This window comes from Mastigoproctus giganteus, chromosome 5, assembly GCF_048544385.1.
Source record: "Mastigoproctus giganteus isolate SK-2022 chromosome 5, ASM4854438v1, whole genome shotgun sequence".
NCBI classification, from domain to species: Eukaryota; Metazoa; Arthropoda; class Arachnida; order Uropygi; family Thelyphonidae; genus Mastigoproctus; species Mastigoproctus giganteus.
Genome location: NC_143579.1, coordinates 75,861,388 through 75,886,719, shown reverse-complemented (window position 1 = coordinate 75,886,719; position 25,332 = coordinate 75,861,388). Strand labels below are relative to the sequence as shown.

The 25,332-nt window shown below is 36.4% G+C and overlaps 1 protein-coding gene across 1 annotated transcript in view; it reads left to right on the top strand.

Annotated features, from left to right (window-relative positions):
- The window catches only part of LOC150085504 (uncharacterized), a 934,283-nt gene that overhangs the window by 900,124 nt on the left and 8,827 nt on the right, over positions 1–25,332 (top strand). The window contains exon 26 of the mRNA XM_090374582.1: positions 16,475–16,566. Within this exon, the coding sequence (XP_090230708.1) occupies positions 16,475–16,566 (92 nt within the window). The remainder of the gene's footprint in view (positions 1–16,474; positions 16,567–25,332) is intronic.

The following is a 25,332-nucleotide window of genomic DNA, read 5'->3' as shown; positions in this document are numbered from 1 at the left end:
ATTACTCATGTCTTCCTTTGATCCTCCTTTGTGAATTGGGGACACATTTCCAGTCCGCGGAGACCTCCCCTGAGTCCAAGGATTCTCTCATAATTATGGTTAAGGGTTTGCTTACTTCCTTTGCCGCCTCCTTTTATATAACTGGATAGATCCCATCCACCCTAGGTGCCTTTCTTATGTTTAACTTCAACAATTTCTCCCCCACTTTGTTCTCAGTTATTACAAAATCAGTTACAATTTGAAATCAGTTATTACAAAATCAGTTACAACTTGTGGCATTTTCAAACCTTAATAACTCCTCATGTGTGAATGTAGATGCAAAATACTCATTCAGTTTGTTTGCTATCTGAGCAGGATCATCAACAGTCGAACCATCGATATCAGGTGGACCAATCAGATTCATACCCTTCCTTTTAGAGTTTATATAAGTAAAGAACTCTTTGCTGTTTTTCTTAGCATCTCTCGTAATTAGATTTCATTATTAGATTCTCATCATTAGATATCTCGTAATCTGCCTTCGCCTGCCTAACCTCCTATGTGCTTGATTACAGACTAGCTTATATATATCATAGGCTTCTGTGTCGCATGATAATTTATATGCATCCCATGCAATTTTCTTCTCTGCCACGAGCCTCATTAGTTCATTTGACAACCATTTAGGCCTAAACCTTGAACAATATTTCTTAATAGGTATGAAACACTTAGTAGCTTCCACTATCAATTCCCTGAATACTTCCTACTTGGAATTTACTGTTGGTAACATCATCAGTTGGTCCCACTGTAAAGAATTTAAAAACTGTCTGAGACCATTATAGTCACCTTTACGGAAGCAAAAACCCTTTCCTTTACCCCTGATGGTAATTATATCTTTAAGTAATTCCCACATCAGTACACGTGATCACTGCCACCTAATGGTTCCTTTATCTGCAAGTTCTTAATACACAAATGATCACTGCTGATAACCAGATCACGAGTATTACTCTCTCTGGTTGCCTCTCGAACATGCTGCTGCAGAAAACAATAATTCAATAAATCCACAAAAGTCTTAATAGTGTGCGAGTGACCAACCCATAAGTTCCAGTCTATATCTGTGAGGTTAAAATCCCCCATTATAAGGCATTCTGATTTACTAGCCCACTCTATTTCTCTGTACAATTGTTCATTGTACTCATTCGAGTCATTAGGCCTATAACACACTTCTATTCTTATTTTTGTTTTCGCAGTGCTTATGTCACACCAAACTGACTCAACAGTGCACCATCTATATCAACTGGATGCACTTGTAAGCAATGTCACTGTAGTTTATGACAGCATTTTCGCTTATTGAGTATCAAGACCTGTACTTGTCAATGGAGAGTATTGTTGTCTTTTCTGTAGATATATATAGTGATTCATTCAATGTATGTCCTAGCTGTGTATTTCAAAAGTCTGTTTCATTTGAATACACCTACTTCTTGCTCCTTTCCATACCATTACATGATCTAGACGTTGCTGTATTTCTTTTTGAAAGTGCTAACACACACACACACACACACAGTTAAGTATACATATACACACATATGTATACTTAACTTATTTGTACATTATTATTTTTAATTTATGGTACTACTAGGGAGCATCAGGTTTACAGTGACCCCAACCAACCTGCTAGTTATATTTAAATCTAGCCCTGGTATGGATAGCCTTACATATAAAAATATAAGATACATATAAAAACAACAAAATTAATGAAATTTTAAAGAAAGCTGGATAAACTGAGAAAAGTTAATGAAAATGAATATTCTTCCTCATGGTCATACCTCTGCTACTCCTCAGGGTCTTTGAGCAGACTTATAGCTATACTAGAGGAATGTATTATACATACCCATTTCTGTAATATCTATACCAGTTTTGTAGGTTAATTACTTGGTGGATAATTTGTCGCTTATTTATGACTTTGCAAGTCATAAATACGTGACAAGAACCGGTGTTATAAGTCATCATTGGGAGATTAGTGTACCTTTATCTTGAAAGATGGTGGTCACCTACGTTTTAATGCTGCTAAATGCAAATCTTACACATGTGGAATAGCAACCCACAAATAAATTATACGCTTGGTAGGGTTGAGTTAAAAACAGTGGAGGAAAGGGATCTGGGAGTTACAATATGGGCATATATGAAGTTTTCTGAAAACAGGAAGAAACAGTGTAAACAGATGCCAGGAAAGCCTATTGTCCCATTTGTGATTTATCGAATGTTATCCTGTAGAGATAGGACAGTCATAATCCTACTGTATAAGGCAATTGTAAGACTGCATTTGGAAAACTGTATTCAAGTATGGAAACCTCATCTAAAAAAAGATATTGAGCTTCTTAATGGGACCAAAGATTAGCATTAGCATTAGTGGAGGCATGTGATGCAAGAAAACAAGCTTATGCAGCATCAGCCAAAAAGAAAAGAAAAAAAACATCCACTTCACCCCTCCATTCGTTCGAAATACCTGAGTCCAGCTGAGCCTTAAATTTATTTAGGCTATCAACTTCCACAACAAGGGATGGAAGTCTGTTCCACCAACCAACTACCCGCTGGCTAAAGGCAAATTTCCGTATATCTACCCTACATCCGTCTTTCCTCAATTTGAATTTATGCCCTCTCAGGTGATTATTCTGAGCAAGAGGCAGAATCCCATCAGCATTGAGCATGCTCAAACCATTCAAAGCTTTATACACCTCTATCAGATCACCTCGCCAGTGCCTAGTCTCCAGACACTGTAATTTGCAAAACTTAAGCCTTTCTTTGTAAGAGCAACCCCTTGTTCCATTCACTAATCTTGTTGCCCTTCTCTGTACTAGTTCCAGCAGCTCTACATCCTTCTTGAAATGAAGCCTCCAGACCTGTATACAGTACTCAAGGTGTGGCCTGACTATTGCTTTATACAAGGGAATGATCACCTCCTTATCCCTGCTAGAAAAATTCCTGTATATCATTGATAAGACACCATGAGCTGCTCTTGCAGCCCGTCTGCACTGCTCAGAGAACTTCATATCTGACTGCACAACCACCCCCAAGCCCCTTTCATTCTCTACCACTGTCAGTGTAGTACCACAGAGTTGATACGTTGCTCTGGGGTTGCAGTTTCCCATGCATAGTACTTTACATTTGTCAATGTTAAACTTCATTTACCACCTCTCAGCCCATCTGCTCAACCTTTCCAGATCCTGTTGCAGCAGCATAGCGTCAGTAGTGTCCTTAACAACCCGGCCAACCTTTGTATCGTCTGCAAACTTGGACATTAAGCCTGATATACCATCATCAATATTATTTATAAATACAGAAAACAATAATGGACCCAGCACTGAACCCTGAGGGACTCCACTAATAACATTAGTCCACGATGAGCAGTGTCCATTGGTTACCACCCTCTGTCTTCTCCCACTCAACCATCCCTTTATCCATAGCAGCAATTTGCCTCCAGTGCCACACTGCTCCAATTTGTGCAGCAGTCTTCCATGTGCAACAGTATCAAAAGCCTTTCTAAGATCCAAGTATATAATATCAACGTTATTCCCTGCATCCAGTTCTTTTGTGACCGCATCGTAGTATCCAATCAAATTGGTCAGGCAAGACTTCCCCTTAACAAAACCATGCTGTGTCCGAGCTATAACTGAAGTCTTGTATAGATAATCCTGTAGTGCTTCTTTAACCAGTGCCTCCATTAATTTTCCTGGAACAGACGTTAAACTCACAGATCTATAATTACCTGTGTCAGCCTTTGTTCCTCCTTTGTGGGCGCCTCCGTAGCCAGGTTGGCAGGAGTAGCACAAGCTTCTTCATTAGACCGGGGTTCGAGCCCATGACCGCCAAATACGGAGGATGCGGAAAGGTCAGGGAATGACCACCGCATATCCCTGGAGCAATATGGCCTTAGTTGCTAATGCTCCTAAAAACCAAATAACAAATAACAAACATCCTCCTTTGTGAATTGGGATCACATTTGCACATCTCCAGTCTATGGGTACCTCCCCTGAGTCCAAGGAAGCTCTCATAATTATGGCTAAAGGTTTGCTTACTTCCTTTGCTAGCTCCTTTAATATAACTGGATAGATCCCATCCACCTCAGGTGCCTTTCTTGTGTTTATCTTCAACAATTTCTCCTCCACTTTACTCTCAGTTATTACAAGATTATCTAGTTTACTGCCAGAATTGAATACACCTCTGGCATTTCCCTCGCTGAATAACTCCTCATGTGTGAATGTTGATGCAAAATATTCATTTAGTTTGTTAGCTACCTGAACAGGATCATCAACAGTTGAACTATTGATATCAAGTGGGCCAATCTGATTCATCCCCTTCCTTCTAGAGTTTACATAAGTAAAGAACTCTTTGCTGTTTTACTTTGCATCCCTTGCCAAAGATTTCTCCTAATCTGCCTTCGCCTGCCTAATCTCCTTTGTAACTTGGTTACAGATCAACTTATATCTATCATAGGCTTCTGTGTCACGTGTTAATTTATATGTATCCCATGCATTTTTCTTCTCTGCCATATGTCTCATTAGTTCATCTGACATCCATTTAGGCCTAAGCCTTGAACAATATTTCTTAGTTGGTAAGTAAAGCCTATTAGCTTCCAATATAAGTTCTTTGAATGCTTCCCATTTTAAATTTGCTGTTGGTAACATCATCAGTTGGTCCCACTGTATAGAATTTAAATACTGTTGCAGACCATCGTAGTCACCTTTACGAAAGCAATAACCCTTCCCTTTACCCCTAATTGTAGTTACCTCTTTGAGTAAATCCCACTTCGGCACACTGTGATCACTGCCACCTAGTGGTTCCTCTATCTGCAGATTCTTAATGCATGAAGAATCACTACTGATAATCAAATCAAGAGTATTACTCCCTCTAGCTGTCTCCTGAACATGCTGATGTAGAAAACAATCATCCAATAAATTCCCAAAAGCCTTGCTATTGTGTGAGTGACCTACCCACAAATTCCAGTCAGTATCTGGGAAATTAAAATCCCCCATTATAAGACTCTCTTATTTACTGGCCCACTCTATTTCCCTGTACAGTTTCTTATTATACTCATCAGAGTCATTAGGCCTATAGCACACTCCTACTCTCAATTTTGATCTCCCAATACTTATGTCACACCAAACTGACTCGACACTGCACTGTGCAGCGATGTCGACTGGCTTCACTTCCTTGGATTTTATGTGTTTCTTAACTAATAGCATAACCCCTCCTCCCTTCCTATCCTGTCTATCCTTACTGTAGACGTTGTACTCCCCAAATTCCAGTTCTGCATTCCTTATATCTGCGTGACACCACGTCTCTGATATCCCAACAATATCTGCCTTTGATGTTTTGAGCAATACCTCAAATTCATCAAATTTATTTACCAAACTCCTAGCATTGATGTACATGCAAGTATACATGCACCTGTTCTTTTTCTTAGCTACCCTAACACAACCCATTTGTTTACTTGTACCGCAATGGCTCCCAGCAGTCTCTGAAATATCCTGCATCTTGTTTTCCAGGCTTCTGCTCATTCCAATAGAAGCAGTTCAAGAATCACTTTTTCCTCTGCCAGTGGCTACTGTTAATCTATTAGTCCTTGTATCCCCCCCCCAAGCTAGCAGTTTTCCGACCCACCTAACTCTGCCTCGATAGCATTAGCAAATATTCTTGCACCCTTTCTATTTAAGTGTATCCCATCCCTGTAGAAGCAGTCCCTTCTGTTAACAAGTACAGACCAGGCTGAAAAAAATTCTACACCTTGAGCCTTGCACAATCTTTCCAGGGCTGAATTGATCGACAAGGCTCTCATCATATACTCCCTCCTGTCGTGTCTGGGCAGAATTGCTGACACTTTCAAATTCAACCCTAATTCACGGCTTTTTTTCAACAGTGACCTGTACTTGTTAAATAATTCTGCCGGTCTCCTACTCTTAATATCATTAGTGCCAACGTGTACAACTATATCACCTTTTATGCCCTTAAAAGATGATATCCGCTCTACGTCATCAACCTTTGCCCCTGGCAGACATACCCTGGTCCTGTTCCACCTATCCTTTTTACAAATCATGTTCCCCATTTCCCTGACAATAGAGTCACCAACAACTACTAGTTCCTGTGGGATGCCAACCGGGCTAGCCGAGTGGGTAAAGTACCTGCCCGGCAACCCAAAGGTCGCGGGTTCGATTCCCGCCTCGGGCTTGGATCAAAGTACTGCAAAAACCTTGGGAGGTGCAATATGGCCACAGAAGCCTATGCGCCAACAACTACCAAATCAAAAAATTCAAAATCCTGTGGGATCAGCGCATTCTGCCTTGGGCGTTGCCGCTGTGTTTCGTGATGACTAAGTGCAACCTCTGACGTTGATGTGGGCAGCTGAGAGCTTGATGGGCCCCTCACTTTAGATTCTTCAAGGGCATCCACTCTGTCCTTCAAGCTCTCATATAGGCCCATAACAACGCTGAGTTGTCGCCTGATTTCGTTACACTCCTTGCATCGCGCGCACACAAAGTCATCCCCCATGGTAATATCATGTCCCGTACCTGATTGCTCCACAATCATCATGCAAGCAGTGCATTTTAAAAGGCTGTGATTCAGAGGGCAACTGCTCTGCTCAGTTCCCCTCTGAGCCACAGCACTCCCATTAGCTTGAGCCTTTTGCTTTGCTGCTCTGGTCTGAGTCATGATTTCGATTTAATTTCAGTAAAATTTCAATTTCAGTACAAATTTATAACCTTATAACAAAATTGTATCCCAACACAATTATAACGCTATATATATTTTTCAGTATCTATAAGTTCCGTTTATATAACTTTCGTATGAAGTTATGTATTAATTAATTATGTTACGTTTGTAATCTAAGTCATTATATGTATTTAGTTAAAAGTACAATTTAATTGACAACGAAGTTTAACAAAATTAATAGATTTTGCTGATTAATTGACAATATTATATTATATCCTATACATAGCTATCTAGTTCAAGATATAACGTTGTATCTTATAACAATGGCAAAAGTTACGAACGGTAAATCTACGGACACTTAAGAATTAATTAACTTCCAAATCTCGCTGTCTCAATTCAGAATAAACTAACGATCCTGACTAGGTCTATAAGCTACTTATAGAAAATAATTTGATGTATCAATTGGTCAATAAAGCGGTTAAATATGGCTAAAAAACTTCTCGTTCAGCGGCGCTGCAACTTGTATCACGTGGATATGATACTCTTACCGATACTTCTATGCAATTACAAATCCAAGTAAAGAATAAATACGCCAGATTAATCAGAAAATCACAAAATAATGCTATACTACTAAATTTAAATCAAAAGTTTTAGAAAAACAATAATTTCAAGTCAATAAATAAGAAAATCCGCTTAGCGGCTTTGAACACGTCTGGCTCCCATTAGCCTCGTCAGCAGACATGTTATGAGATGAGATGGAAACTTGCATGGGGAGATTGGCAAAAGGGTGACCACTACAAGGAAATGCTTCAGTTATATGTGAGCTACAGAGTTTGGAAACCAGGCACCTTTGCAGGGGGGGGGGGGTCTAATTGAGGTTAATAATCATTTTACTAATCACTCTGGGAGCGATTAGTAAAATGGTTGAAGGCAGAATTTTCACTGTTATAAAGAATTACACACCATAAATTCCAGTTATAGGGAAAGAGGTTTAGACTAGATTGTAGGAAATTTTCATTTACCCAGCAAGTCATTGATTACTGGAACAATTTGTCTTCACAGGTAGTTCAGGCTGACGGTTTTAAGAAAATCGAAGGTCACCTGGTAGGTAGGACATGCATAATTTGTATTGTCTTATCTATGCGAATGAGATAAGACTATATATATATTTTTTTTTTATTTATTTATTTTATTTTTTTGTTTGTTTGTTTGTTTGGGAGTGCAGCATAAGCCTGTGGAGCTGCAAAAAATATATTTCTCTATATTTAAGTAAAATTAAATGCAGCAAGGCATCATATGTTTAAGAGTATTATAATCTATATAATATTGGTGCAAACACACCATAGACAACTCTTAAAACAAAAACCTACCTTAGTAGTTTGAAGGGCATCATTTTATCTGTATCTCATTAGCATTAGCATTAGTAGAGGCATTTGATGCAAGAAAGCAAGCTTATGCAGCATCAGCCAAAAAAAAAAAAAAAAAAGTAACATAAATAAATAAAAATAACCACTTCCACTTCACCCTCTGTTCGTTCGAAATACCTGTCCAGCTGAGCCTTAAACTTATTTAGGCTATCAACTTCCACGACCAGGGATGGAAGTCTGTTCCACCTACCAACCACCCGCTGGCTAAAGGCAAATTTCCGCACATCTATCCTACATCTGTCTTTCCTCAATTTGAATTTATGCCTCTCAGGTGATTATTCTGAGCAAGAGGAAGAATCCCATCAGCATTGAGCATGCTCAAACCATTCAAGGCTTTGTACACCTTTATCAGATCACCTCGCTGGTGCCTAGTTTCCAGACACTGTAATTCGCAAAACTTAAGCCTTTCTTCGTAAGAGCACCCCTTTGTCCCATTCACCAATCTAGTTGCCCTTCTCTGTACTCGTTCCAGCAGCTCTACATCCTTCTTGAAATGAGGCCTCCAGGCCTGTATACAGTACTCTAGGTGTGGCCTGACCATTGCCTTATACAAGGGAATAATCACCTCCTTATCCCTGCTAGAAAAATTCCTATATATCATTGACAATACAGCATGAGCTACTCTTGCAGCCCGTCTGCACTGCTCAGAGAACTTCATATCTGCCTGCACAACCACCCCCAGGTCCCTTTCACTCTCTACCACTGTCAGTGTAGTACCACACAGTTGATACGTTGCTCTGGGGTTGATGTTTCCCATATGTAGTACTTTACATTTGTCAATGTTAAACTTCATTTGCCACCTCGAAGCCCATCTGCTCAACCTTTCCAAATCCTGTTGCAGCAGCATAGTGTCAGTAGTGTCCTTGACAACCCTGCCAACCTTCGTATCGTCTGCAAACTTGGACATTAAGCCTGATATACCATCATCAATATCATTTATAAATACAGAAAACAATAAAGGACCCAACACTGAACCCTGAGGGACTCCACTAATAACATTAGTCCACGATGAGCAGTGTCCATTGATTACCACTCTCTGTCTTCTCCCCCTCAATCACCCCTTTATCCATAGCAGCAATTTGCCTCCAATGCCACACTGCTCCAATTTGTGCAGCAGTCTTCCATGTGCAACAGTATCAAAAGCCTTTCTAAGATCCAAGTATATAATATCAAAGTTATTCCCTGCATCCAGTTCTTTTGTGACTGCATCATAGTATCCAATCAAATTGGTCAGGCAAGACTTACCCTTAACAAAACCATGCTGTGTCCTAGCTATAACTGAAGTCTTGTCTAGATGATCCTGCAGTGCTTCTTTAACCAGTGCCTCCATTAATTTTCCGGGAACAGAAGTTAAACACACAGGTCTATAATTACTTGTGTCAGCCTTTGACCCCCCTTTGTGAATTGGGGTCACATTTGCACATCTCCAGTCCATGGGTACCTCCCCTGAGTCCAAGGAAGCTCTCATAATTATGGCTAAGGGTTTGCTTACTTCCTTTGCTGCCTCCTTTAATATAACTGGATAGATCCCATCCACCCCGGGTGCCTTTCTTGTGTTTATCTTCAACAATTTCTCCTCCACTTTGCTCTCAGTTATTTCAAGATTCTCTAGCTTACTGCTAGAGTTGAATACACCTCTGGCATTCCCCTCGCTGAATAACTCCTCATGTGTGAATGTCGATGCAAAATATTCATTTAGTTTGTTAGCTACCTGAGCAGGGTCATCAACAGTTGACCCATCAATCTCAAGTGGACCAATCTGATTCATCCCCTTCCTTCTAGAGTTTACATAAGTAAAGAACTCTTTGCTGTTTTTCTTCGCATCCCTTGCCAAGGATCTCTCGTAATCTGCCTTCGCCTGCCTAACCTCCTTTGTAACTTGGTTACAGATAAACTTGTATCTATCATAGGCGTCTGTGTCACGTGTTAATTTGTATGTATCCCATGCATTTTTCTTCTCTGCCATATGCCTCATTAGTTCATCTGACATCCATTTAGGCCTAAACCTTGAACAATATTTCTTAGTTGGTATGTAAAGCCTAGTAGCTTCCAAGATAAGTTCTTTGAATGCTTCCCATTTTGAATTTGCTGTTGGCAATATCATCAGTTGATCCCACTGTATAGAATTGAAATACTGTCTCAGTCCATTGTAGTCGCCTTTACGAAAGCAATACCCCTTCCCTTTACCCCTAATGGTAGTTACCTCTTTGAGTAACTCCCACTTCAGAACACTGTGATCACTGCCACCTAGTGGTTCATTTATCTGCAGATTCTTAATGCACGAAGAATCACTACTGATAATCAAATCAAGAGTATTACTCCCTCTAGTTGCCTCCCGAACATGCTGATGTAGAAAACAATCATCCAATAAATCCACAAAAGCCTTGCTACTGTGTGAGTGACCAGCCCCCAAATTCCAGTCAATATCTGGGAAATTAAAATCCCCCATTATAAGACTCTCTGATTTACTGGCCCACTCTATTTCTCCAAACAGTTTCTTATTATACTCATCAGAGTCATTAGGCCTATAGCACACTCCTACTCTCAATTTTGATCTCCCAATGCTTATGTCACACCAAACTGACTCGACACTGCACTGTCCAGCGATGTCGACTGGCTTCACTTCCTTGGATTTTATGTGTTTTTTAACTAATAGCATAACCCCTCCTCCCTTCCTATCCTGTCTATCCTTTCTGTAGACATTGTACTCCCCAAATTCCAGTTCTGCATTCCTTATATCTGTGTGACACCACGTCTCTGAAATCCCCACAATATCTGCCTTTGATGTTTTGAGCAATACCTCAAATTCATCAAATTTATTTACTAAACTCCTAGCATTGGTGTACACACAAGTATACATGCACCTGTTCTTTTTCTTAGCTACCCTAACACAACCCATGTGTTTACTTGTACCCCAATGATTCCCAGCAGTCTCTGAAATATCCTGCATCTTATTTTCCAGGCTGCGGCTCATTCCAATAGAAGCAGTTCAAGAATCACTTTCACCTCTGCCAGTGGCTATTGTTAATCTATTAGTCCTTGTATCCCCCCAATCTAGCAGTTTTCCGACTCATATTGTGCTCTTCCTTCACAACAAGTTGCCATGTATTGCACTACCTCGAATAAGTAACGCTTCATTAAAAGAGAAGACTATTGTTACTTATTCTCAGTGGGCGCCGCCACCACCACCACCCAGACTGCACATTTCAAGGCTTATATGTATATGTGTGGGATAATAACTCTGCTATCCACTTGTTCCTATTAGACTTAGAAAAGCAAAATGTAGAGGGAAAGTTAAGTAGGAGTGGAAGAAGAAAAGAAATGGTGTAGAAGAATGAAAGGGACAGTAACTTCTTCAACTCACACCACTCGAAAACTCATAAATTCCTCGAATAGGCAGCGCTTCCTCAGTGGAGAAGACGTTGTTCTCCGTGAATATCCACATTATTCTCCATGAATTACCACGACCGTTTCAAGGCTTGTTGGCCCTCCATTGGTGTGTGAGCAGGTACCATGGTATTTCAGACATGATAATCCAGTTGTGAAGATAATCACACAATATGAGAGATGCCAGAAGGTGTACGTGATAATATTTAAGTAAAATTAAATGCAACAAAGTATCATATCTTTAAGAGTATAATAATCTATATAATATTGATGTAAACACACTATAGACAACTCTTAAACAAAAAACTACGTTAGTAGTTTGAAGGGCATCAATAGTCTTCTCTTTTAGTGAAGCATTACTTATTTGAGGTAGTGCAATACATGGCAACTCATTGTAAAGGAAGAGCACAATATGAGATATAGATAAAACGATGCCTTTGAAACTACTAAATTAGTTAATTTTTGTTTAAGAGTTGTCTATGGTGTGTCTACACCAATATTATATAGATTATATACTCTTAAAGATATGATGCCTTGTTGCATTTAATTTTACTTAATTATCACATACACCCTCTGGCATCTCACATATTGTGGGATTATCTTCACAACTGGATTATCATGTTGCAATACTAGGGTACCTGCTCACCTACCAGTGAAGGGCCAACAAACTTTGCAACGGTCGCCAGGGGGAAGCCTGATATTCACGGAGTTTCTGAAAATAGGTAACAACAGTCTTCTCTACTGGGGAAGCGTTGCCTATTCAAGGAATTTATGAGTTTTTGAGTGGTGTGAGTTGAAGGAGTTACTGTCCCTTTCATTCTTCTACACTGTTTCTTTTATTCTTCCACTCCTACTATAACTTTCCCTCTACTTTTTGCGCCGACCGGGCTAACCGAGTGGGTAAAGTACCTGCCCGGCAACCCGAAGTTCCCGGGTTCGATTCCCGCCTCGGGCTTGGATCAAAGTACAGTCGGTCCTCGTATAACACGTGTTTGCATTACACGAATTCGATCATACACGATTTATAAATAGGGGAACGTTATCTTATATAACACGAACCGAATTCGCTTATACACGATTCGCCTTTGTGTGTACAAGAAATGGCAGTCGAACGCGGAATCACCCCAACTGAACGCAACACGATAGGAATGAAGAAGATTCTGAAAATGTATTTATGTTTTTTTATATCAGTAAAGGGGAAACACATTTCACCATAATAACGTTAAAACCAACACAATTCCAGTTATCGATATAATAGCAAATGCAATTAGATGGAGTTTACTACCAGTTTATAACAGATTTCACTAGCAGAAATGCAACTGGAAATTGTTTTTATTGTTTTATGGTAGTAACCCCAGAAATGTGCTTTAGTAAAATATGAGGTGTTAATAGTGTATCTCGGCCTTTACGGTGTTGTTTATTCAGTTGCTACACGCGCGCAGCTTTGTTTATGTGTATCAAGCGTGCCGCCTCGTTTGTAATTGTGCTTTATTCCCTAAAAATGAGTAAAATACTTAAAAGGTATGAAAAGGAAACGTCCTGGTGAAGACACTGCAGATTCAGAGAGAAAAAGAAAAGCAATATCGATAAACAGAGGCGGACTGGATCAAAAATTCTTAACAGGGAAAATTTATAGTGGCCTCATACTACGGTTTATGGCCAAAATCACACCGGCCCCCGGCCCACCGTGGTTTCCCCCGTAAGGCTTCTGTCCGCCTCTGTCGATAGAGAAAAAATATGAAATTGTGAAACGTTTTGAGCGAAATGAAAGGCCATGTGATATTGCACGTGCTATAGACCTAAATCAGGCAACGCCGAGAATTAGAAAGAATGCAGAGAAACTAAAAACAACTCAGTGTAATTAAAATCCATTAGATTAAGACACAAAGAATTGGAAGAGATGGAACGGCTGTCATCTGTTTGGATAGAAAATCAAACAAAAAGCAAGTTTGCTTACGATAGAAGCAAAAGCATTAGCAATATTTTATTACGACTTACGTATTATAATTTATACAGTACTTACGTATTATAAAATACGTAAGTATTTTATTACGACTATTTTATTTAATATAATAATTTTTTTACGAATAAAATACGTATTTTATTCGTAAAAAATACTTTTTTAGTATTAAAAAATACTAAAAATACTTTATTATAATATAATATTTTTATTACGTATTTTAATCGTTATAAAATACGTAAGTATTTTATAATGATTAAAATTGCCCGATTATTTATTGTGTTTGGTAATGTTTTGGTTCCAAATGTGTGTTCAATCTTGGGTGGTCGGCACCTAACCCTACTTTTCCCATAGGGCCTGTTGTTTATATTGCACGATTTTGCATTGCACGAGGATTTCTAGGAACGCAACTATCGTGCTATACGAGGACAGACTGTACTGCAAAAAAAAAAAAAAACCTTGGGAGGTGCAATATGGCCACTGAAGCCGATGCGCCAACTACCAAATCAAAAAAAAAAAAAAAAAAAAATCTACTTTTTGCTTTTCTAAGTCTAATAGGGACAAGTGGATAGTAGAGTTATTATCCCACATATACAAACAAGCCTTGAAACGGGGCCATCTGGGTGGTGCACTGAGAATAAGTAACAACAGTCTTCTCTTTTATTGAAGCGTTACTTATTCGAGGTAGTGCAATACATGGAAATGCGTTGTGAAGGAAGTGCACTAATATGAGATACAGATAAAATGATGCCCTTCAAACTACTAACATAGTAGATTTCTCTCTCTCTCTCTCTCTCTCTCTCTCTCTCTCTCTCTCTCTCTCTCTCTCTCTCTCTGTATATAATCTCCAATAATTCAAAATAAAACGAAATAAAAACATAAGCCAGTAGTATGGCAAAAAATGTAGAGCGAAAAATTAACATAAAAATAACGTAAAATGAACCAAACAGGAAAGGGAAAGTAAAGGTAATAAGACATAAACCGTAGTCGATTGTCCCCTATATAATTTAGCACTTTTAATCCAATTAATAAAACCGATGTCAAATTTAAAATAATGCCAATTATAATATAATTTAGCGGTACCCCCCTCGAAGGTACCAGTTCCGAAAAACGTGAAATATCGCCAAAAAAGGGGAATAAAATAACTACTAAAAGCAAAACAAAATATCAAAATAATAGACTGACCATTATGCCCCATATCGACAGAGGACCACAAGGCCAATAATGGTCATGGAATCGCTGCATTTCAATCGCCATACAAATCGTCGCAAAGGCAAAAAGATCGAAGAACCCAACCACCCATTCCTCCTCCTCCGATTGATCCACCAATGCAGAGGATTTACATGACGGTGGTCCTTATGCAGCGAGAAATAATTCATAGAACAGACAGCACTCTAGATCTGAGCCACACCACTGACATAATGTAAGCTTAACCAGTTTATATAAAGGAAAGAAAAGAATAGATGGTGGCACAGGCGCTGCTTATTTAGCATATCAACCCACTACTACCACTGATTTATATTTAAATAATGGCCTAAAGTTTAACATAAAGTAAGAAAATAAATAAATATTAAGCTGTCATTAGAGGCAGCAAAATGCACATCCTTATTTATTTATTTTCTTACTTTATGTTAAACTTTAAGCCATTATTTAAAAAAAAAAAAATATATATATATATATATATTTTTTTTTTTTTTTTTTTTCTCTATCAATTTCTTACAGAAAACATGATCTGCATACCTGTAGACGTTTCACATTGTAAATTTGTTTTTACTCAATAGCTGTTCTTCCCCCCACCCCCTCTGAATTTTTTGGTAGAGAAACCAAAGTTTAGACTGTCCTGTAAGGTATATATATTACAGCTTTGCAGGAAATTTGATTAATAAATGGGAAAAATTTTTTTTTCCTATAGGGGTGGGGGGAGTCTGTCTATGAGTTAAGGAATATGCACATGTGCAGATCTTTTTTTCAAATGATTTTCTATATTTCATTATTTATTCATAATGAGTGAATAATAGACTAATGCTTTTCAACCACTTTTCTTTTCGATAGGTGAGTGGTGGAAAAAATGAAATGTTTCAACAAAAATCAGCACTTAGTTGCATTTTGATGTACTTCAAAATAAAAAGAAAATATACTTGATATATCTATACTAAAAAGGTCTTGTGATTTAATTAGTTTGTATTCTGGTTAGTCATAAAGACTAAAAAAAAATTTTGCACTGAAAGCGAATGAATAAAATAAAGTTTATATACATCTGGTGTTCCACCAATTTCTTACCTATTCTAAAGTGTTCTAGTACCCAAAAAAAAATTTAAGCTTGTCTCAGTGAGTTTTCAACTTGCTGTTTCTCTCTTTTTACAGCACAGTTTTTTTTTTTTTTTTTTTTTTCTGAACATAGATTTATATTTAAGACTTCTTTGACAAAATGAATAGAAAACCAATATCTTTGTAAACCTCATTTTATAATACCTTTACCATGAACTTAAAAAAAATAAATAAAAATAAGCTACAGTATATCCTCAAGCTGGCCAGTGTGCAAGTGCCACAGTTATCAGTTTGTATAGTGCTTTAGTAAGCTACAATGTTGTATTATTTAGTTTGAAATTTATGATCCTTTCTTCAAATGAATTCACAAAGAGAGACAAGAAGTAAACATTTTATCTGATGAATTTGTAATCATTATGAATTAGGCACTTAGAATACACAGTGTTGTTGAAGGAGTGAATTGGGAAAGTTGACTTATTTGAGTATCATTTATTATTTTTTTTTATTTGTTTTTTTTTTTTTTTTTATTATAAAAGTTATGGCTGTATTCTGATTTTTAAAAAAATTAATGGATTAGAAAAGGTGAAAAGTAAAAATTTTAATTGCAACAAGAACATCTGTTATATAACTTTTGAGATCACCTTATTAAAATATAATTTATCTTCTGATTATAGCTCCATAGTGTATTCTATAATAGTAAACTGTCTTGATTTAAATGCTGAAATTATCTTTTGGATTTATGTTTTAACAGAGAGACAGCCATCGCCTGCGATGTTTTCTCAATCTTTGCTCAGTGTGGCTACTGTACAAGAAAATTCTCAGTCACGTACCAATAGCCCAAGGGTAAGTTTTAATTCATCTATTTATGCTCTGAGAATTATTTTTTTACTAACTTATATGCAGAATGGCATGATCCTAATTTTTTTTAATGTGATAGACATATTTTTATCAAAATAGCAGTCCACATTAAAAGGTGCTTGTTGTTCTTTTTTTTAAAATCAGGTATTCTTTTTGTTGCTGCAGTTTTTTGTTCATTTGTTTAAAAACATAACTTTTATTTTCACTGATACTTACACCTGTTAATGTGTTTTATTTCACGTTACATCAAAAAAATTCATTCTGATAGATGAGTTTAACTTATATATATTGCATTGCATTATATTTTGTTTTTCTGAAACGTTCAGGTTACACAGGAAAATATGAATTGCAAATCAGTCATGCAAGTAGCAAAAATAATAAGCGGTTGGACAGCAAAATTGTACAAAATTACTGATTGTTCTAGTAGTTCTGATGAAAGAGTTGTAGCTTTTGAGCATTTTGATATGATATTACGGACCATTTGAAGTGTGCAAAACATGTTCACAAAATGTCAAGAAGAAAACAAAAAATTTTTTTTTTTTTTTTTTCAGTCAAAAGTGGAAACCCTGATTTAGATGTTATTCACACAGTGTCCTTTTACTTCATTTTTGGTGGAACACAATTTTCCTGTGACTGTAACAGGTTATACTGGTCTCTTTGGGAGTTACAAAAAAGTACAGGACAGGTTAGGGCAGGACAAATACAACAGCTGTTTAAATGAAATGGCATCTGACATAATCACAATGTTTACAAAGGTCCATTTTCTGTTTGAATTGATAAGAGCTGTGATATTCCATAGTTACAGAATTTTTTGCTGATGAATTGTAGAAAATTGTAAGTACTCTACTTTCCATACTGCCTTCAAATGTTATTCTTTTGGATGGAATACAGTTTTTTTTTTTTTTTTTTTAATTTGTATGTAAGGTTCCATTTGAACAATATATAGCATTCTGCAGACAGTGCTCCTGTAATTGTAGGCTATAAGAGTGCCATGACAATGGTATTAAAAGAAAAGCAAAGTGGAATCTGTCTTTACCATTTAATGAATTTAGTCTTAGATAATATACAAAACTTGTGAACATTTTATTTCTTTGTATAAATTGCCAAAAAAAAATGTGACAGAGATTGCAAAATCTTCACAACAAAGGAAGAAAACCCTGACACATGCATGCACAAGATGGCTTTCACTTGTCAAAGGTGGGACTCATTACTAAAATTTTTTTAAGGAGGAGGTGGTCAATCACAAACCATTCAAATTGATATCAAATTTCAAAGCTTGAAATTTGAAATGAATAAATACATCACAGGCCAACTCTAAAGAGGAAATTGGATTCTGGCCATGGGCCTGGTTTTATCTGTAAGGAAATTTACATTTTGTTATATAGGGAACAACCAGTTTTAAAAAAATCAAAATCCTTTTCTAATCATGTTACTTCTAATTTGAATGAGGCATTCTGTACATTTTGCTGGTTGCAATATCTACATTTGATAAAATGAACTTAGTTCTTTAGACAGCATTTCCACAACTTAAAATATCTCTTAATAGAATTGTTGAGCAAATATTCTCAAACTTTGTAAAGCCCGTGTGGCTATAAGTAATCTATTGTTGAAGTACATTAACTCCATTCAAAACCACAAAAGAAACAATGATTTGTTAATTACAGTTGAAACATTGAACTTAATAAACAACTCAAAGAAAAGTAATTTTCCCCATACAAAAATAAAACAGATTTTTAATATCATGGTTTTCCTTTTTTCTGAGAAAGAAAGTTATTACCATTAGCAATGATAGATCACTGATTATTAAATGATAATGATATTTAAATAGCAGTCACCTTGCATACGGAATGTGATAATCATATTCTTTCCTCAGGAGGAGAGATTATATATATAATCCATTTTGATAGTTAAAAAATTTTCTTTTAAGATTTAGATGCACAAAAAGAAAGTCAAATTCAAATGAGGTTCACTTAGAAGTCTTGCTTTTTAAATACCTCTCTATTCAACTGAGGTATGTGCATATGTCTGCTGTTTAGGTAGGTTTGAATAAAATGTAATGATATTAATACATTTTTTGACATACGGATTTAATTTTATTAGCATTTAATAATGCAGCTAAGTAATAGCAGTTGAATTATCTATATTTTCAATTGCTTTTAAATTATCAATGTAACCTGCACAACCTGATGCCTTAGGTCTGGCTTAAAGTAAAGTTTATTGTAGCTCTCTCTAAAATGCTATTTTCATTAAACTTTCATGCTTTCTTTTCAATGTCTAAAAATTAGTAGATGTGCAATAATATCATGATGAGAAAGAAATCAGTGAAGATTGGGAAGCATTAGTAATTAATTATGATTTTGACACTAATAATTTGAGTAAAAAATAAATTCAATAATCATTTTATAGTGAAGTCCATAAGTATAAAGTCATTTTCATGTAAAGGAATAATGCCAGTAACCTTTTTAAAAAAGAAAATTTACTAGTTACCACATAATAAGATCAGTTTTATAAATCATATTAGAAATTCAATTTTGATTCTTTTACTTAAAAATTTTGGTGATAGCATGTTTTAGAGAGACAAGAAATCTAATAATTAATGAAGTTTATCAGAGTTATGTATATGTTGTATATGTTATGCATATGTTGTATGACATAAAACAACAAAATAAAAATTGTTAAAAAAAAAAACGAAAGCAGTGTAAGGCTTCATATCGCAAATTGCTGTACATACATTGATTTTAGGTTTATATTTCAATGTAGTAGTTGAAATTAGATAAAATTAAAGTTTGTATGCTATCTGTACCCTGTTCAGTTTTGATCGCAAAGTGTTCTACCCCTAGAGACTGAGTATTTGGCCTTAAGGTTTGGGTTTATTCAACTGTTGAAATTAGAGACAAATGTTGTTATTCATATTTCTGACTAACTCACTAATATCTCTTTAAATCATATAGCATCACCAGAAGAGGCAAATCCACCAGGATAGGTGTTTTCAAGGCAAAACAGCTATTCTGGTGAACTTCCTGCCCTGGCAAACAGCTATCCTGCATTAAGAGAGATCACTTGCTAACTGAAGTGAAGCCTATTGAGTTCACCTCATTTGGTAGCTGATCTCTATTAATCAACATATGCACATCTGTGAACAGTATATTTTGTTTCAATTTTGTTGATAACAATATCATACCTGTCAACTCATTCAACTTAGTCGAAAGTTTTCCAATAATCAAGTATATCTGCTGGTTTCTGAAAAGTTCACTTTACTTCAGATTTTAGTAAGTTTATGTTACTTTTAAAATACACAGATGTTGGTTTTTTGCAGATGTTAGTTTTTTGCACTTAAACATTAATATTGGGTGGAGGAGGCTCTGCATATGTTTAGCCTAAATATTGTGACCATGATCATGTGCCAGTATTCACTGTATGATATTAGGGCAAAAAATGTAACTTGACTTCATATAATGTGTTTTTAAGAGGGACAAGGACCACTCAAATAGTTATCTACCTCAATAATAACGGAACAACAGCCTTTTCTAGCCTTTTCTTTCTTCCCCCCCTCCTCCAAATATATTCACTGTAAGTTCTGTACATATCCTCCATTTTGACAGAAAACAGGAAATACAAGGGGCATCCAGTAAGTTATCTGCCTTGACTATAAATATGTTTGATATATAAAAACCTGTACTATTATTACACTTAAAGCCACCAAAAGATGATTCTAAGAGTGAAATGGGTAGCCATCAGCTGGTCAGTCCGACTTCAGTGGTAGGGAAAATCTTGAAGGAATCACAACATGGTTTCTTAAAGGGAAATGTTTTTAACCAATGTAGTTAGCTATTCTGACAGAGTCACTCATGAGCTAGATGTAGGTAATAATTTCAATGTTGTTTACTTGGATTTCAGCCCAAGAATTTGACTCATCTGCATGAGAGGTTACTATATTAGCTGGATTTTGGAATCACAGGAAAAATACTTAAATAGGTTGCAGGATGGCTGCAAGCAGGAGGCAGAAAGTTGTGATTTGTGGTTACTCTTCAGATTGGTCTAATGATACTTGAGGACACCTGTAGTCTCATGGAGTCGATGCCATACTGTTTGTAAGCAGGTTGTCATAATGTTTTGGTCCCAAGTGTGTATTTAGGAAAAAATAAAAAGTTTGAGCTTGATATATAAAAAAAGTCCAGTTTTTTTTATATATCAAGCAGTTTTAGCCAGCATCTTCTGGCTTTTACAGTTCCCTGTAAAAGCCAGAAGATGCGAGTGATGTGTTGTTAATGTCTTATAATATAGGGTTCTGTTGTTCTTCTGGCCTCTTTGTCTAGGGGCATGGGGAGCCAGGCCCGCGAGTCCGGAATCATTACTCTGCTAGGACATCCTTGGGATTGCCTGAGCTTCACAGGGAGGGCCCATAAAAAACAAATAATAAAAAATATTTCATTGGAAAAACAGTGAGAGGGGAATAGTCAAGAGAGGTGAGAGCAGTGGGTTTGAAAAGAGGTTTGTTTGTTTGTTATTTGGTTTTTAGGAACATTAGCAACTAAGGCCATATTGCTTCAGGATATGTGGTGGTCATTCCCTGACCTTTCCGCATCCTCCGTATTTGGTGGTCATGGGCTTGAACCCCGGTCTAATCAAGACGTGTGTGCTATGCACTGCTGCTCCTGCCCACCCGGCTATGGAGGCACCCTTGAAAAGAGGTGGATGGGAGACAGGAGGTATCCACCTAAAAAAAAAACACAACCTAAGGTAATCCTAACAAATTAAGCACTGAAATAAAAATATATACAGGCATACCTCGAATAACGAATAGGATGCGTTCCACGAAATTACTTCGTTAAGCGAAACTTCGTTTTCAGAGGTAAAAATACTATGGCCAGAATAGGGATACGTTCTTACGTAAAGAAAATGAAAAGCTTTTTTTTCGGACAAAGAAAAGTTTTATTAAATACAGTCAACTTACATACAAAGTGAAATCACATTTTAAAATACGAGTCTAAAGTTGATTGTTTATGCACTTTTTCTCTTTCATTTAACAATTGCCTATACGGAGTTATTGCATTTAACACTGATCGCTTAACAATAATACTTCTTCCTAAATCAGGATCATTTTCACTAAAAAAATTTAAAACGTTTTCAATGTCATTTAAGCACCTTTTTAAATCTTTGGTTGTTAACACTTTTTCGGCAGGAACTTCTTTAACTTCGTCTTCATTGCTAACAAGGTTTTCTAAATCTTCCACTGAAAAACCATTATCTTCTGCATTCAATAAATTTCTAACATCCTCTTCATCGACATTTTCGAAACCTATTGATTGAGCCATCTGGATAACTTCATTTCTAATTTCTTGGATGTTATTTTCTTCTTCTTCTCCAACTTCTGGCCATATTTTGCGCCAAACTCCATTTAAGCATTTCTTAGTGACTTCTTTCCAAGAACTATCAATGTTTTCATTGCGTTTTTAATGGTGTAGTTTTTCCAAAAAAGTTTTAACTGTCATTTCCTCTTTATCCTCTAGTTCAGTTAAACTGCTTAATGTTCGACGCAGATAATAAGCTTTAAATGATGCTATTACTCCCTGATCCAATGGTTGAATCAGGGAAGTTGAGTTTGCTGGAAGAAACACAACTTTGACAGGAATGCATGTGTCCAACGTGTTAAGATCAGTAGGATGTCCCGGAGCATTGTCTAACAACAAAAGAGCTTTTTCTTCAAAGTTGTTTTTTTGACAATACCGTTTTACTTCAGGACAAAAGTGGTTAACAAATCAATCAGTAAATAACTCCTTGGTAACCCACGCTTTTCTATTTGCTTTCCATATTACAGGTAAATTCATTTTTATGTTACCTTTTAACGCCCTCGGATTTTCTGAATGGTAAACTAATAACAATTTTAATTTATAATCGCCAGAGGCATTTGATCCAAAGAGTAACGTTAAACGGTCTTTGGCTGCTTTGAACCCAGCAGCTGATTTTTCTTCAATAGATATGAAGCTTTTTGTTGGTAGCCGTTTCCAGAACAAACCGCTTTCGTCAACATTGAACACCAAATTTGGAAAATTTTCACGTTCAGTTATTTCCTTTAGTTTTTCTGGAAACTTATTTGCAGCTTATCCTGTTAATTTTACACTATGAATCCTGGCCCGTTTTTTAAATTTCTCGAACCAACCACGAGAAGCCCCAAAGGTTTCCGTAATTTCTTCAGTTTGTTTAGATTTCAGGTGATTAAACTGGAATATTTTTTTTATGTTAAATGGGGCTTGAAATTGCCGACTTCGTTATATCGAAGCTTCGTTATCAGAGGTAACGTTAACCGAGGTATGCCTGTATATATATATATAGAATACAGTTACGGCACATTCTAGCTAAAGCCAAATCTCTGTTAAAATTCTTTGTTTTTTTTTTTTTTTGTTTTTTTTTGATTTCTTGAAATTAACAGGTTGCAATATTTGTTTATTAAATGTAAGGCCATTCTTTGTATTCATATCAGCAATATTGTGCACAGTAAATTAGTAAAGTGCAGGGTTTTATTTCAATAAAGACATTCAAATAATATTATAATAGTTTGGATCTGTTTTTCTGCCTTTATAACAATAATGGAGTTTCCTCTCTTGACAGTGTTGTTCAACTTAAAAACAGTACAGCATTTCATTTTTCTCTCTGTATACTCTATTATATTATCTCAGTGTACGCATCGCAATAAAATTCCACACCTTTATGAATTCAAATCAAATTAATTTGAAATTTTTTGTCAGGTCATTTAATCCTGATATTGTATGACTAATTGAGACCTGGTGCCACTGTGGGATAAGGGATTCCATTTAAAATACCATATGTTCAACCATTCCTTAGGCTAAGCCTTCCCATGGCTTGGGACATATTGTTTTCTTAATGTTTTTAGAGTTCAAAAACAGTTAATAAAAAAATTTTTAAGATAAATGAACGAAACAAAACTTTGTTACTGCCACTTAGCCTTCTTTGAAGAGGTCTAAGAAGGCTAATATATTTTGAACAGCTTTCTAATCTATATATTTTATTCAAAGAACTTTCCATCCTTTCTGCAAAGAGGCTGGCTTCTACTATATAGTAATAAGTTTTTTCCATCTTCTAAACTCAGCACTTACAAAGTCATTAAAATACTTAAATAATGCCCAAAGATCCTCTTTTAGGTCCACACCAGAAGACATTTCCAAGGTTAGTCTCAAATTGACATAATTTCCACATTCCAACATAATATGTTGAGAAGTTTCCCCCTGTCCACATTGACAAGTTCCTTGCTCTTTTAAACCTAGTTGGAACAATCAATATGCCAAGTCATGTCCTGTTATTAGGAATGTTGCATTTAAGCTGAACTGCAACAAAGGTTTGTTTTTATTTACTAATCCAACTTGGGGAAAGAACAGATATATCTGTCTTCCTTTATTAGAATTTTGCCATAAAGCCATCAGTTCTTGTAATGTTTGTGCTTTCTCAGTTTTAAGATCTGATCGCACATAAACTTTATTTTCATCTGGCAAGATGACACTCCCAGGATAGTCTTCCTTATTTTATTTTTTTTTTCTTGGTATAATATAATAAACCGCTCAACATTATAATATACTTAATATGCATTTTCCCAGATATTATCTGTAGAGCCTCTGAGGAGACAGTTCTGCCTGCCCTGGTCACACCCAATAAGGCAAATCTCTGTGCCTGTAAAGTATATTTTTGCATTACCACTTTACTTATTCTATGTACCCAAGCTCCTGAGGCATATGTCATGATGGGGACAAATAGACATTCATACAAAAGGTTTGTTGTTTGCCCTTTTATACCCCAATCAGACCTTATAACCTTCCAAGGCCTTGAATGGATTGAGCACGCTGAATTCTGATGGGATCCTTCCACTTGTTCAGATTACGAACCTAAGGGGGCATAAATTCAAATTAAGAAAAGACAGATGTAGAACAGATGTGCGGAAGTTTGCTTTTAGCCAGCGGGTGGTTAATTGCTGGAACAAACTTCCATCTGTCGTTGTGGAAGTTGATAGATTAAATTAATTTAAGGAGGAACTGGACAGGCATTTGGAGGGAATGGTGTGATTTTTTTTTTTTTTTTTTTTTTGGCTGATGCTGCATAAGCTCATACACTTGCTTTTTTGCATCACATGCCACTGCTGCTACTACTACTACTACTACTACAAAGCTTGGCGTACATGTTTGAATCTTATTCTTAAGATATTTAGCATTCTCAGTAAAGAATAGCCTTTCTTCAACTTCTATTCCTAAATATTTTGTGACTTTGACATACCGAACTGCCTCCCATTCAGCCTGACAGTCGGTGCTCTATTCATACTTAACTTAACTTTCGGTAGCAGTTGCACATCTCTTCTTGTGAAATCTGCAACTTATTTATTCTTCACCATCTGTAAAATTCTGTTAATACGTTTTCAGCTATGTTCTCTAATCGAGAACAAGAATTCCCAGCAATCAGATTGCTAAATCATCGGCATAGGCTATATATCTTGTTCCTTCTATGTCCTTGTTTAAGAATTCATCTAAGACAATATTCCAGATGAAGGGAGCATCACCGAGCCTTGAGGACATCCACATAATGCACTTCTTGTAATTTCAGTATATAGTGTTTTAACTATAATTCTTCGATAGCTAAAATAGTCTTTAAACACTGAATATAAGGTACCAGAACATTCAGATATTCTTATTTTTGTTATAATACTCTCCCACCAGAGTCAGTCGAAAGCACCCTTGAAATCAACATAGG